Raw genomic sequence first — 14,911 nt, 5'->3', positions numbered from 1 at the left:
CTGGTCCCTGGCGCTGTGAAGCAACAGTGCTAACCACTGTGCTTCGCCATCAAGGAAGCACTTTTGAGATGTATCCGATGTTGTGTGTGTATTTGACAAGGCAGCACTTCCCCAGTATTACACCGGGACTGTAGCTTAGGTTGCAAGCTCAAGTCTCCGGTGTGAGATTTGAACCCACAATCTTCTGACTGAGAAGCGGACACAATGCAAAGGCAGCGCCGATTTATTAACCTGTATTTCAGGCGTGTCCACTCAGTCAAGCTCCCGCCCTCTCCCCTGACTGACATGTGGTCTGCACCAATGTGTGTGTGTGTGTGTGTGTGTGCTGGCAGACAGCCCTCCTTTATATAGCCCAGCCTTTGGGAAGCCCTGGCAATGTTGAGTGTATCATTGTGGAGAGTGGCAGAGCGAGGATGGGAGAGGAATAGCAGAGGAGCTGGGCAGCCGCTTGATGTGTTGTTTTGTCTGTGTGTTCACGGTGCTCGGGCTGGGCTGGGCTACTGCTGAGAGATGTCACCCGCGACCCACGCCTCTTGGCCGCTCCTCCCGCCGCCAATGCTGCTGCTCCTCGTCTGCTGTCTGCACCCTCTGAGCGGTGAGTATCTCCCCCTCTGTCCGCCTCCCAGAGCGAGGGAGCTGTCCCCCATGCCTGGTGCTGAAACTCCCCAGCTCCCAGCTATCGCCCTCACAGCTCCTGCTCAGGAATGTACAGGTTTGCTTTCCTTAGCTGTCCCTACAGGGACAAATACTTTATTCAATGGGCAAACCGTGCGTTTGTCTGAGGACTCAATGATTATTTTTCTCTCCATCCCTTGGTCCATTATCCACACTCCCCCCCCCCTCCCCCCCTCCCCTCAATCTATCCCATTCTCCTCTCTCGCACTCCATCCATCCCCACTCACACTCCCTCTTTCTCCTTTCCTTCACTCACTCTGGACCACTATCTATCCTTTCCCACATACTTTATTCATCTTCCAACACACTCTCCTCCCTCTATTCTTTCTCACATTCATTAGCCTCTCTCCCCCACATTTTCTCCTCTCCCTCATCCTCTCTCCTCTCCCACACTTTCCATCCTGTCCTATACTCTCCCCCCCACACACACACTTTCTCTCCTCTCCCACATTATCTCACTTTCCCACACTCTCTACTCTGCCACATTCTCTGCCACACACGTTCTCTCCTCTCCCACACACTTTCTCTCCTCTCTCCCACATCCGCTCTCTCTCCTCCCCCACACACTTTCTCTCCTCTCCCCCACATTCTCCCTCTTGTCTCCCACACTCTTCCTCTCCAATGCCAAGATCTTGGTTAATTCCTCACTTTGGTTTTGTAATCGCTTGAGTTTAAGTGTGAGTAAGGTTATTGCTTCCTCTTGCCTTTGACTTTGTTGTGTTGGTGTTTTCTCGGTCTTATTATTGTGCACTGTATATATGGGATGTAACCTTAATAGCCAGTGTCGCTGTGTGTCACTGTGAGTCAAGTCACAATCATGCCAGTTATATTTACAAGGCTATTTAATTCCATGAATTAATGAGCTTTTACTGGTGTGGCTGATGTCCCTGTAGATGTCTTTCTTTCCACCCGACAATGCATCAATCCTGTAAAAATGTGATTAAAATACCCCCAAACTCAACATTTTGAAGATTTCTCTGGCACATTTTACAATTACAGTAGAATTTGGTCCTGAATCCATCACCCGGGTAAACAACCTCTGTCCAGTCGGTCACTTGTCTTTCATTTTCTGAACCTGGTTCTCCAATTGTCTGTCTCTCTAATTGTCAATATTTTTTGTATCTGTCTCTTTTTCTCTCCATCTGCCTGTCTCTCCTCTATTTCTAACTTCATCTCCTTTCTGTTTAGTTGCTTTCATTTATCATGTATTTTGCACTTTTCTTCTTGATTCTATTGATGTTTAGATTATTTTTGTTTCTATTTACGTCCCTGCTTATATTTTTATGTTCCTTAGTCTCTTTGTCTCCATCTCTCACTCTATCTAACTCGAGCTCTGCTTATCTCTGTTCCAATACCTATGTCTTTATCTGTCTCAAAATCTCTTGTCCCTAATCCTCTCGATCTCTATTTCTATCACTGTTTCTACCTCTCCCTTTCCTATTTTGTTCTTCCCATCTGATCTAAATCAGATGATTTTCTCACTTGTCTATGAGTGCCTGTCCTCTTTCGCCACCCCTGTTTCCATCCACCCAGGTGTTCTTTCTCTGTCACTGTCTATTGTTTGTTTTCCTCCATCTTTCCCAGCCTGGCTTCCTGCTGAGTGCTGCATGCCTGTGTAGCAGGTATGGTTATTGAGGAGGAACATGTTGGATTGTGTGTGAGGAATAATCAGAGATCCCAGAGACAGAACTGTTCACCTCCCAACATGCCACTGGTTTCATGAGGTGTGCAATTCTCTCATTTTCTTTATTCCCCCATATCAATATTCAGCAAACAAACCAGCAAAGGATTTAATAGTCTCTCCTATGATGTTTCGCAGCCTTTGTAACACTGCCCTTGAAGAGTGCAGGTATATAAATTCCTGTGGCCATGTAGCTGAGGCAGGAATAGAATTTGCATGCCAGCCTTTGTACATTTGATCTCTGCCTGCCATTCTTTACATTGCCAATCATCTTCTCCATTTCCAGCCAGTTCCTTGTGTCTCTGTCTGAATATTTGCCTGTCAGATAACAGTTTGCTGCTGATGTTCTCTGTTCTCTCTCTCTCTCTCTCTCTCGCTCTCTGGCCATAATGTGCTATGTTCCCCCACTTGAGTGTTTTTTCACAATGTGGACATTTTCTCCGATCTCTGTCCTCGTTTTTTTTCTGCTGATCTCTCAATTCAGTCTGCCTCATTGTTTGAATCAATGTCTTGTTCTAACTCCCTCTCTCCAATTTACACCCTCTTTCTCCTCACTCTTTTTCTCTATTTTTCTTATCCTCCAAGATCTGCACCACGGACAATACAAACGAGATAATTTACATGATACTTTGCAAATAAATGATTTATTTTTAGCTTCTTTACCCATCTTTCTCTGCCTTTGCTTTTAATTTCGAGGAAAAGGTCAGGTTTGTTGTTCTTAATGATCTGTCTCGAATCCCTAAAAAATAGTCTGTCCTATTTCAGGATTCTCTCCTGCAGTTGCTGGGATTCAGTAATTCTGCCCACCTGTCCATTGGTTTTATTTTGCCCATCTTTCTCTTGTTCTGTTTCTGTGCTGTGGATATGAGTCGCTGCCTCGTTCTCTCTCTCTCTCTCTCTGTGCTGTTCCCATGCCAGTCTCTCTCCCTCTATCAAATGCCAGTCTATTCAGCAACCCTGATTCTAATTGGCAGCTATGCCTGCAGCAGCCTGAGCTGTAACTTCTGGAATCCCCCCCCTTAAACCGCTTCACCTTTTGACCTCTCTTTCCTCCTTTCCGACAACACTCCTTCAAACCTGTACCTTTGAACAAGGTTTTGGCCTCTGCCTTAATATTACCATATGGGGTTTGCAGTCAAATTTTGTTTGATGACACTCCTGTCAACCAACAAGGGATGTTTTATTATGTCAAAGATGTTGCATTGTTATAAGTAGCTGTTGTCCATTTCTCTGCTGTCTGCCAGTTCCTCTATCTCTTTCTCTCTCTCTTTGTTTCTCCCCAGACTCTCTCTTTCCCTCTCTCTGTTTCTGTTTTTTAATCTGCCGGTTTTTCTTCCAATTTCTGAGTGTTTTTATTTCTGTCTTAATTCCTGTGAGATTATTCCAGCTCTGGTCTGTTTCCTGTTTGGAAATCATGTTGCTAATGTAAACTGGGTGAAGCCAGGTGGCTGAGACAAGGAAAAGTAATTAATGGCGAGCTGATTGTACTCTATTGTGGTATTACAGGTGAGAGGGGTGTGAGGCTCCTTTCTGATGATTGCCTTGTTTCCCCTTTCTTTATTTTTTCCGTTATCATTTTTGACCCCTGGATGCTTAATAGACATGTATCTTTAAGTCAAGCAGCAGAGAGAACGGGGATTTCAAAACATTGCAATGCCAGTATATGGTGCTGGTGTTTCAAAAAGGAGAAGCCAGACTTTTTGGCACCTGAGAGATGGGGTGGGACTCAGTTCGAATGTTTGGCTGTCGGACAATGAATTGTCCGAATGGCTATATTCTGCCCGGTAACAGGTGATGATTGGATCCTGCCTGAGTGGGAGGATACCCAGATATCTAAGGAAAGCAGAGTTTGACCTGGCCACACAGGGAAAAGGATCTGCTCTCTTTCTGTCTCTCCCGAAGTGCTGTGAATGTTGTATTTCTGAAACTACAGAGACCTGAATGAATCTACAGTAAAAACGTCAAACTGAAAGTGAAGTTTAAAGAGAAGACAGGCGTGTGAAATAACCGTCTGAACCAAAGACTCTTTATCCTTTTGCTTATTATTTTCACCCCTCTCCACCCCTCTGTATTTGTCTGTCTTGTGTTTGTGTGTGTGTGTGTGTAGAGAGTAGGGGTATGTTAAAGTGGGGGATTAGGAATTAGGTAATAGTTAACCAGTGTTTGCTGCATGTTTCATTCCAGTTCTCGTTATAAATAAAAAGAAATTGTATTTACGTTTACAAACCTGGTGATTGTAATTATTGGGCAGCCAAGGACCAAAGACTTCGGGTATTTTTTATAAGAATTATTGGTTAATTCAACTGTGTTGCGACTCTGGGTCAAGTGGGGTTTGGATTGACCTCTCACTAGCCCAGGGGCTGGTCACAGGGTGACGCAACCCGACTTAACCTGTGAGCTGGGAGAAAGTCCTTTCAGTTTGTTTCATATCATCCTCCCCATTTTCTGACGTTCTTAAAATCCTTTACTTTGTCTCTTTATTGAGCCAACCCTTAGGAATCAAAAATAGTTAAATGTGGAACCTGGTAGAGGTGAAAATTATTTACCCCTCCTTGGCATCGTTTCCCATCCCCGCCCTCCCTGCCCATCTCTGTGATCTGCTTCAGCCCCATAACCCTGCATCCCTTGAATTCAGATCGCCTACAAACCCTGAATTTCCTGTTCCCCACCACAGCCACCGTGCCTAGGCTTTGAGCTCTGAAATTCCCACCCTCAACCTCGCCACTCTTTTAGCTCCTTAAAACCTACCCCTTTGATCAAACCTCCTGGCCTCACACCACCTTACAGAACAGGATCGCAAAATGGTTACACCTCAGAAGGAGGCCATTTGGCCCGTTGTGTGGTGTACCAGCTCTCTTCAGGAGAAATGTAGCTAGTTTCCACTTAACCCTGTAGCCCCCCCATAGCTCTGTAAAGCCTTTCTCTTCAGCTGATCATTCAGGTCCCTTTCCAAAGCCACGATAAAAGCTGCCTCCCCTCTACTCTCAGCACATTCCATACCCCAAACTCACACTGCAGGACAAAGCTATCCCTCGTGTTGTCCTGCGTTCTGTTGCTGCTCACCTTCAACCTGTGTTGGCCAATGGGAGCAGTTTCACTCTATCTTTGCTGTCCGGATCTGTGATCATTGTGAACACCTCGATTAAATCTCCCCTCAAACTGGAGGAGGGCAATTCTCCACTCCAATCCCATCAATGAAGTCCCTCCTCCGTAACCATGTGTTCCTGTCATTCTGTTGTTTAAAAATCACTCCTGTGAAGTGCTTCAGAATGCCTTGCTAATGAAAGGCGATATATAAATGCAAGTCATTGTTTTTAGATGGTGGAGACTTCAGGGTGGCAGGTTGGCATAAGCGGTTTTGTAAATAGATAGTTTCATAGAATTCACAGTGCAGAAGGAGGCTATTCAGCCAGTCGAGTCTGCACCGGCCCTTGGAAAGAGCACCTTACCTAAGCCCACCCCTCCACCCTATCCTCGTAAGCCAGTAACCCCATCCAACATTTTTGGACACTAAAGGTAAATTAGCTTGACCAATCCACCTAACCCGCACATCTTTGGACTGTGGGAGGAAACCGGAGCACCCGGAGGAAACCCACGCAGACGCACGGGGAGAACGTGCAGACTCCGCACAGACAGTGACCCAAGCCGGAATCGAACCTGGGACCCTGGAGCTGCGAGGCGACCGTGCTACCCACTGTGCTGCCGTGCCGCCATGTGTTCCACGTGACAAGGTTCTTCCAGGCATGAGGGAAGCGCCCCATTACGGTATGCAGGGCACTGCCATCTGCACAGAGCAGCGTTTAGTCTGCTCCACTTGCTGCATCTCTGTCTAAGGCCATTCGGCCCCTCCCTGTGGTGATGAGAGTGGAGTATGCCTGGATCTCAATCTAGGAGATCCCACCGACATCATCCCAATTCTCAGCACCCACAATTCACTTCCATTATTCTGTTGGGGGCGAGGTCTCTACGTGGAGTCCTCTGTGCCCAGATACTCCACATGGTTTGGGGGGTATTTAGGAATTCAAATCAAACACAATGCTTACTAATAGGCACTCACTGAACAGCAGTCTTCCTTCACACTGCCTCCAATCTGCTTCCCAAAGAGCATCTTTTATGAAAACGAAAATCTGCAAAAGTAATTTTCTTTGCAAACCCCGACAGGACATGATAGATTGGCAGGGGCGCCAGCTTTCTAGTTTCCCACAGCACCCATGCAGGTGAACTGTGAAGAAATTAATATTAAATGACTGCGTTCTGACATCTGGGAATAGAGAATATTAAAACTGGGGCAGATTTGCTTCCAGACTGCGAATGAAAAATTGAGATTTGCGAATCGAACGCTCTGGTTTCTCAGTAAATTTTCAATGATTTATGAATGGACTAGAGAGATTTCTGGATGTGATTACTGTAATTTGTAGCTGGTGTATTGTGTAGCCCTGCGCTATCTAATCAAAAAGTTACAGACAGGAACAGGTTAGATACAGAGTAAAGCTCCCTCCCCACTGCCCCCATCAAACACTCCCAGGACAGGGACAGCACGGGGTTAGATACAGAGTAAAGCTCCCTCTGCACTGTCCCCATCAAACACTCCCAGGACAGGTACAGCACGGGGTTAGATACAGAGTAAAGCTCCCTCTACACTGTCCCCATCAAACACTCCCAGGACAGGTACAGCACGGGGTTAGATGCAGAGTAAAGCTCCCTCTACACTGTCCCAGGCAAACACTCCTACGACAGGTACAGCACGGGGTTAGATACAGAGTAAAGCTCCCTCTACACTGTCCCCATCAAACACTCCCAGGACAGGTACAGCACGGGGTTAGATACAGAGTGAAGCTCCCTCTACATTGCCCCCATCAACCACTCCCAGGACAGGTACAGCATGGGGATAGATACAGAGTGAAGCTCCCTCTACACTGCCCCCATCAAACACTCCCAGGACAGGTACAGCATGGGGTTGGATACAGAGTAAATCTCCCTCTACACTGTCCCCATCAAACACTCCCAGGACAGGTACAGCACGGGGTTAGATACAGAGTAAAGCTACCTCTATACTGTCCCCATCAAACACTCCCAGGACAGGTACAGCATGGGGTTAGATACAGAGTAAAGCTCCCTCTACACTGTCCCCATCAAACACTCCCAGGGCAGGTACAGCACGGGGTTGGATACAGAGTAAATCTCCCTCTACACTGTCCCCATCAAACACTCCCAGGACAGGTATAGCACGGGGTTAGATACAGAGTAAATCTCCCTCTACACTGTCCCCATCAAACACTCCCAGGACAGGTACAGCACGGGGTTAGATACAGAGTAAAGCTACCTCTATACTGTCCCCATCAAACACTCCCAGGACAGGTACAACACGGGGTTAGATACAGAGTAAAGCTTCCTCTGCAATACAGAAGGATACTATTTGGCTCTTTTTTTTATTCATTGAGGGGTAGTGTGGGTCTCTGGCTGGGCCAACATTTATTTCCAATCGTTAATTGCCCTTGAACCGAGCCTATTTTAGAAGGCATTTTACGAGTCAACCACATTGGGCTGTAGTAACATGTAGGCCAGACCAGGTAAGGATTCCTTCCCTAAAGGACATTAGCGAAGCAGATGGGGTTTAAGTCAATTGACAATGGTTCTGTGGTCATCACTAGACTTTTAATTCCAGACTTTTGTTGATTTCAAATTTCAGCATCAGCTGAGGAGGAATGTGAACCCAGGCTCTCTGACCATGACCCTGGGTCTGTGGTTTCCTGGTCCAGTGACAATGCCACTGCCTCCCCATCAAGTCCGTGCTTACTCTCTGCTGAATATTTTAATCAGTCCCATTCCCTGCTCTACCCCAATATCCCTGTAAGTTTAATTCCTTCAACTGGCCATTCAATCTTCCTTTGAAATCACTCATCATCTACACTTCCACCACCTTCGTGCGCAGCGATTTCCGGGTTCTTAACAGTTGCTGAGTAGAAAAAACCCTCCTCACCTCCGACCCTGCACCCCTTGTCCAAAAATCTGGGTCTGGAATCTCCGATTTTCAGGCTATGTCTGGAGGGTCCCAGGCGTTTTAAGTCAAAAAAATCAGCGGCGGCCCAGCACCGACCCTCCGCCTCCACGAGCAGCCGCTCCACGTAAAACGCCCGGCCTCCGTAATATAAACGGCCGGAGAATTGCCGGGTTCGTGGCCGCGTATTCGCACATGGCGACGGCCAGCAGCAGTCGCGCCGTACAACATGGCGCTGCCCGTGCGCTGACCCTAACTGCCAGATAGTGCCCTCCCCCCCCCCCCCCCCGGACACCCCCCTCGCCACCCCCTCACCAGTCCCCCCAGCCCTTGCCGAAACCCCCCCCCCCCACCCTCACGGCTCCTACCCGACTGTGGTGGCGCTGGACACAGTCCGCAGCCACCACGCCGGGTTACCGACCGCTGAGAACACACATCAACCGCACGGGCGGGAACTTGGCCCATCGGGGGCGGAGCATCATGGGACGGCCTTCAGCTGGCGTCCTGGGGCCGTCTCAACGACGTCCAGCGCGCGCCCCGATGATGCCATTTTGGAGGGGAAACTAGGCGCCGCCCCCGATTCCATCATAAAAAAAGGGATTTTCCGCCTGATCGCCAATTACAAAATCGGTGTCGGGGAACAGCGAATCCCGTCCCTGTTTATTTCCTCTGTGATTTTTCCTCATCCACCTCACCTAAATCTGTCATAATCCTGTCTACCTGTACCATATCTCCCCCTCATTCTTCATTGTCCCACGGTGAACAACCCCAGTCTCTCCAGCCTAACTTTGGAACCGAAAGACCCCCCATCCAACCATATGCACTTACTCCACCGATCTACAAAACCCAAGACCCCTTGTGTGTTGTTGACCACTCTCTCAATGTGACCTGCCTCCTTCAAACATCGATGAGCCCCCAGGCCTCTCTGTTCTGGCACACTCTTTCGAACTGGACCACCGTGTGACTAATGTCTCTCGCCATCACTCTGCCAAAATGTATCACCTCACATTTCTCTGTGTTAAATTCCATCTCACACTTGTGTGTTCGTTCTGCTGGCCTGTCTGTGTCCTGTTCGTATTTTTAAAAAATCATCCATTGGATCTGGGCGTCGTTGGCTGGGCCAGCATTTATTGCCCATCCCTGAGGACATTTTAAGAGTCGACCACATTGCTGTGTGGGTCTGGGGTCACATGTAGACCAGACCGGGTAAGGACGGCAGATTTCCTTCCCCCAAGGACATTAATGAACCAGATGGGTTGCATCATCCTCACTATCTGCCACTCTCCCATGTTTGATAACATCGGCAAATTTAGAAATGTTGTCCAAATTCCAATATCCACGTTGTTTATGTGTAGCGACAAGAACAATGATTCTGGCCCTGACCCCTGGGGAAGAGTCACTAACCTCCAATCTGCAGAACAACCATCGACCCCAACTTATTACCACTGGCCTTCAGCCAGTATTTAAATCCAATTGGACACTAACCCTCCTATTTGATTATTTATTTGACACCTTACAAAGTATTCGTGGTGTAGGAACAGGTTTTGTAGTTCCACTGATGTATGTTGGTGCTTAAACCATGTACAAGCCTCTACCATACAACTTGGGATGGTGGTGACAGACTACTATTGTCTTAGGACAAGCCATCCAGGGATCCAGGATAATGCTGTGGGGATCTGGGTTCAAATTCAACAAAAATCTGAAATTAAATGTCTAAAGGCGACTGTGAAACCATTTGTCGATTGTCGTAAAAACCCATCTGGTTCACTAATGTCCTTTGGGGAAGGAAATCTGCCGTCCTTACCTGGTCTGGCCTACATGTGACTCCAGACCCACAGCAATGGGGTTGGCTCTTGAAATGTCCCAGCATTCAGCTAGAGGGCAATTAGGGATGGGCAACAAATGTCGGCCCAGCCAGCGACGCCCACATCCCCTGAAAGAATTATAAAAAAAACCTCATCCCAGTCTGTCGACAGAAACTTTCCCTCACATGGTTGGGGTGTTGGTTATCTCAGTTAGATGGCTAGAGCATGATGCAGAACCAAGCCAGCGGGTTCAATCCCTATGTTGGCTGTGATAGTTCAGCCTCCTTACCCTGCCCCCAAGCTTGTGGAGTGCTGTTCCTCAAGCTTTGTATCACCAATCATCCCTCTCCAATGGAGAGAGGGATCCGTGGACTGTCATTACCTTCGTTCTTGGGCAGGATTCTCCGTTAGCCGACGCCGAAATCGGGAAATGCGATTTGGCAAAGAATTAACGTCCGATGCCAAAATTGCGGCAGGCGCCGATTTGATGCCAAATCGTGATTCTCCGTCACCTCGAAAACGCTGTTCATGCGTTTCACTCCTCATGTACAGTAGGTACCGTTTGTACATCATTAGCGGGCCTGACCCGGTATTCTCCAGGGCCTCCGCGATTCTCCGCCTCCGACGGGCCGAGTTCCCGACGGCGCGGTTCGCTTCTGCTTTTAAAAATGGTGAAAGCGGCGTGGCGGCTGCTGAGGGAGAGAGAGGGGCGAAGGGAAAGTTTCCAACATCGCTATAGTTTGCTGACAGTTGTGCCGCTGGCTTCTGCCAGGGCCAGTGGGAGTAGTGGGGGGGGGGGGGGGGGGCAGGCGGTGGGCTATGGGGTCGGGGTGGACGGGCACGGAGCACCATTGCCGCAGCCGGCAGGGCAACCATGCAGCTGCGCACGCCGCTAACAGCCCACTTTGAACCTAGTGCCACGGGTCATATAGGTGTCGCCCCAGGCCGCCCTCCCAGGGTGCCCGCTGGTCCCAGCTGACCCATCAGCTGTATGGGCGCGCTCCAGCACAACCAGTACCATCTTGCTGGCTGGGATGAGTGTGTGTGGGGAGTGTAATGTGTGTGTGCGGCTGGGATGAGTGTGTGTGGGGAGTGTAATGTGTGTGTGAGGCTGGGATGAGTGTGTGTGGGGAGTGTAATGTGTGTGTGCGGCTGGGATGAGTGTGTGGGGGGAGTGTAATGTGTGTGTGGGGCTGGGATGAGTGTGTGTGGGGAGTGTAATGTGTGTGTGTGGCTGGGATGAGTGTGTGTAGGGAGTGTAATGTGTGTGTGTGGCTGGGATGAGTGTGTGTGGGGAGTGTAATGTGTGTGTGTGGCTGGGATGAGTGTGTGTGGGGAGTGTAATGTGTATGTGGGGCTGGGATGAGTGTGTGTGGGGCTGGGATGAGTGTGTGTGGGGAGTGTAATGTGTGTGTGTGGCTGGGATGAGTGTGTGTGGGGAGTGTAATGTGTGTGTGCGGCTGGGATGAGTGTGTGGGGGGAGTGTAATGTGTGTGTGTGGCTGGGATGAGTGTGTGTGGGGAGTGTAATGTGTGTGTGCGGCTGGGATGAGTGTGTGTGGGGAGTGTAATGTGTATGTGGGGCTGGGATGAGTGTGTGTGGGGCTGGGATGAGTGTGTGTGGGGAGTGTAATGTGTGTGTGCGGCTGGGATGAGTGTGTGTGGGGAGTGTAATGTGTGTGTGCGGCTGGGATGAGTGTGTGGGGGAAGTGTAATGTGTGTGTGCGGCTGGGATGAGTGTGTGTGGGGAGTGTAATGTGTGTGTGTGGCTGGGATGAGTGTGTGTGGGGAGTGTAATGTGTGTGTGTGGCTGGGATGAGTGTGTGTGGGGAGTGTAATGTGTATGTGGGGCTGGGATGAGTGTGTGTGGGGCTGGGATGAGTGTGTGTGGGGAGTGTAATGTGTGTGTGTGGCTGGGATGAGTGTGTGTGGGGAGTGTAATGTGTGTGTGCGGCTGGGATGAGTGTGTGGGGGGAGTGCAATGTGTGTGCGGCTGGGATGAGTGTGTGTGGGGAGTGTAATGTGTGTGTGTGGCTGGGATGAGTGTGTGTGGGGAGTGTAATGTGTGTGCGGCTGGGATGAGTGTGTGTGGGGAGTGTAATGTGTATGTGGGGCTGGGATGAGTGTGTGTGGGGCTGGGATGAGTGTGTGTGGGGAGTGTAATGTGTGTGTGTGGCTGGGATGAGTGTGTGTGGGGAGTGTAATGTGTGTGTGCGGCTGGGATGAGTGTGTGGGGGGAGTGTAATGTGTGTGTGCGGCAGGGATGAGTGTGTGTGGGGAGTGTAATGTGTGTGTGTGGCTGGGATGAGTGTGTGTGGGGAGTGTAATGTGTGTGTGCGGCTGGGATGAGTGTGTGTGGGGAGTGTAATGTGTGTGTGGGGCTGGGATGAGTGTGTGTGGGGCTGGGATGAGTGTGTGTGGGGAGTGTAATGTGTGTGTGTGGCTGGGATGAGTGTGTGTGGGGAGTGTAATGTGTGTGTGCGGCTGGGATGAGTGTGTGTGGGGAGTGTAATGTGTGTGTGCGGCTGGGATGAGTGTGTGTGGGGAGTGTAATGTGTGTGTGTGGCTGGGATGAGTGTGTGTGGGGAGTGTAATGTGTGTGTGTGGCTGGGATGAGTGTGTGTGGGGAGTGTAATGTGTATGTGGGGCTGGGATGAGTGTGTGTGGGGCTGGGATGAGTGTGTGTGGGGAGTGTAATGTGTGTGTGTGGCTGGGATGAGTGTGTGTGGGGAGTGTAATGTGTGTGTGCGGCTGGGATGAGTGTGTGGGGGGAGTGCAATGTGTGTGCGGCTGGGATGAGTGTGTGTGGGGAGTGTAATGTGTGTGTGTGGCTGGGATGAGTGTGTGTGGGGAGTGTAATGTGTGTGCGGCTGGGATGAGTGTGTGTGGGGAGTGTAATGTGTATGTGGGGATGGGATGAGTGTGTGTGGGGCTGGGATGAGTGTGTGTGGGGAGTGTAATGTGTGTGTGTGGCTGGGATGAGTGTGTGTGGGGAGTGTAATGTGTGTGTGCGGCTGGGATGAGTGTGTGGGGGGAGTGTAATGTGTGTGTGCGGCAGGGATGAGTGTGTGTGGGGAGTGTAATGTGTGTGTGTGGCTGGGATGAGTGTGTGTGGGGAGTGTAATGTGTGTGTGCGGCTGGGATGAGTGTGTGTGGGGAGTGTAATGTGTGTGTGGGGCTGGGATGAGTGTGTGTGGGGCTGGGATGAGTGTGTGTGGGGAGTGTAATGTGTGTGTGTGGCTGGGATGAGTGTGTGTGGGGAGTGTAATGTGTGTGTGCGGCTGGGATGAGTGTGTGTGGGGAGTGTAATGTGTGTGTGGGGCTGGGATGAGTGTGTGTGGGGCTGGGATGAGTGTGTGTGGGGAGTGTAATGTGTGTGTGCGGCTGGGATGAGTGTGTGTGGGGAGTGTAATGTGTGTGTGCGGCTGGGATGAGTGTGTGTGGGGAGTGTAATGTGTGTGTGGGGCTGGGATGAGTGTGTGTGGGGCTGGGATGAGTGTGTGTGGGGAGTGTAATGTGTGTGTGTGTGGCTGGGATGAGTGTGTGTGGGGAGTGTAATGTGTATGTGCGGCTGGGATGAGTGTGTGTGGGGAGTGTAATGTGTGTGTGTGGCTGGGATGAGTGTGTGTGGGGAGTGTAATGTGTGTGTGCGGCTGGGATGAGTGTGTGTGGGGAGTGTAATGTGTGTGTGCGGCTGGGATGAGTGTGTGTGGGGAGTGTAATGTGTGTGTGCGGCTGGGATGAGTGTATGTGGGGAGTGTAATGTGTGTGTGTGTGGCTGGGATGCGTGTGTGTGGGGAGTGTAATGTGTGTGTGTGGCTGGGATGCGTGTGTGTGGGGAGTGTAATGTGTATGTGCGGCTGGGACGAGTGTGTGTGGGGAGTGTAATGTGTGTGCGCGGCTGGGATGAGTGTGTGTGGGGAGTGTAATGTGTGTGTGTGGCTGGGATGCGTGTGTGTGGGGAGTGTAATGTGTGTGTGTGGCTGGGATGCGTCTGTGTGGGGAGTGTAATGTGTATGTGCGGCTGGGATGTGTGTGTGTGGGGAGTGTAATGTGTATGTGCGGCTGGGATGAGTGTGTGTGGGGGAGTGTAATGTGTGTGTGCGGCTGGGATGAGTGTGTGTGGGGAGTGTAATGTGTGTGTGTGGCTGGGATGAGTGTGTGTGGGGAGTGTAATGTGTGTGTGTGGCTGGGATGAGTGAGTGTGGGGAGTGTAATGTGTGTGTGCGGCTGGGATGAATGTTGTGGGGAGTGTAATGTGTGTGTGCGGCTGGGATGAGTGTGTGTGGGGAGTGTAATGTGTGTGTGCGGCTGGGATGAGTGTGTCTGGGGAGTGTAATGTGTATATGGGGCTGGGATGCGTGTGTGTGGGGAGTGTAATGTGTGTGTGCGGCTGGGATGAGTGTGTGTGGGGAGTGTAATGTGTGTGTGTGGCTGGGATGAGTGTGTGTGGGGAGTGTAATGTGTGTGTGCGGCTGGGATGAGTGAGTGTGGGGAGTGTAATGTATGTGTGCGGCTGGGATGAGTGTGTGTGGGGAGTGTAATGTGTGTGTGCGGCTGGGATGAGTGTGTGTGGGGAGTGTAATGTGTGTGTGCGGCTGGGATGAGTGTGTCTGGGGAGTGTAATGTGTATATGGGGCTGCGATGCGTGTGTGTGGGGAGTGTAATGTATGTGTGCGGCTGGGATGAGTGTGTGTGGGGAGTGTAATGTGTGTGCGGCTGGGATGAGTGTGTGTGGGGAGTGTAATGTGTG

The 14,911-nt window shown here is 50.2% G+C and overlaps 1 protein-coding gene across 1 annotated transcript in view; it reads left to right on the top strand.

Moving 5' to 3' along the window:
- Window positions 1-377: 377 nt before the first annotated feature.
- Window positions 378-14,911, top strand: part of tmem8b (transmembrane protein 8B) — a 190,455-nt gene continuing 175,921 nt past the window's right edge. Inside the window, exon 1 of the mRNA XM_038805916.1 lies at window positions 378-595. Coding sequence (XP_038661844.1) covers window positions 511-595 — 85 coding nt within the window. The 5' untranslated portion in view covers window positions 378-510. The remainder of the gene's footprint in view (window positions 596-14,911) is intronic.

The sequence above is a fragment of the Scyliorhinus canicula genome, chromosome 8, assembly GCF_902713615.1.
Source record: "Scyliorhinus canicula chromosome 8, sScyCan1.1, whole genome shotgun sequence".
In the NCBI taxonomy this organism is placed as follows: domain Eukaryota; kingdom Metazoa; phylum Chordata; class Chondrichthyes; order Carcharhiniformes; family Scyliorhinidae; genus Scyliorhinus; species Scyliorhinus canicula.
Note: the sequence above shows the minus strand (reverse complement) of the source record. Positions and strands in the feature narration are given on the sequence as shown.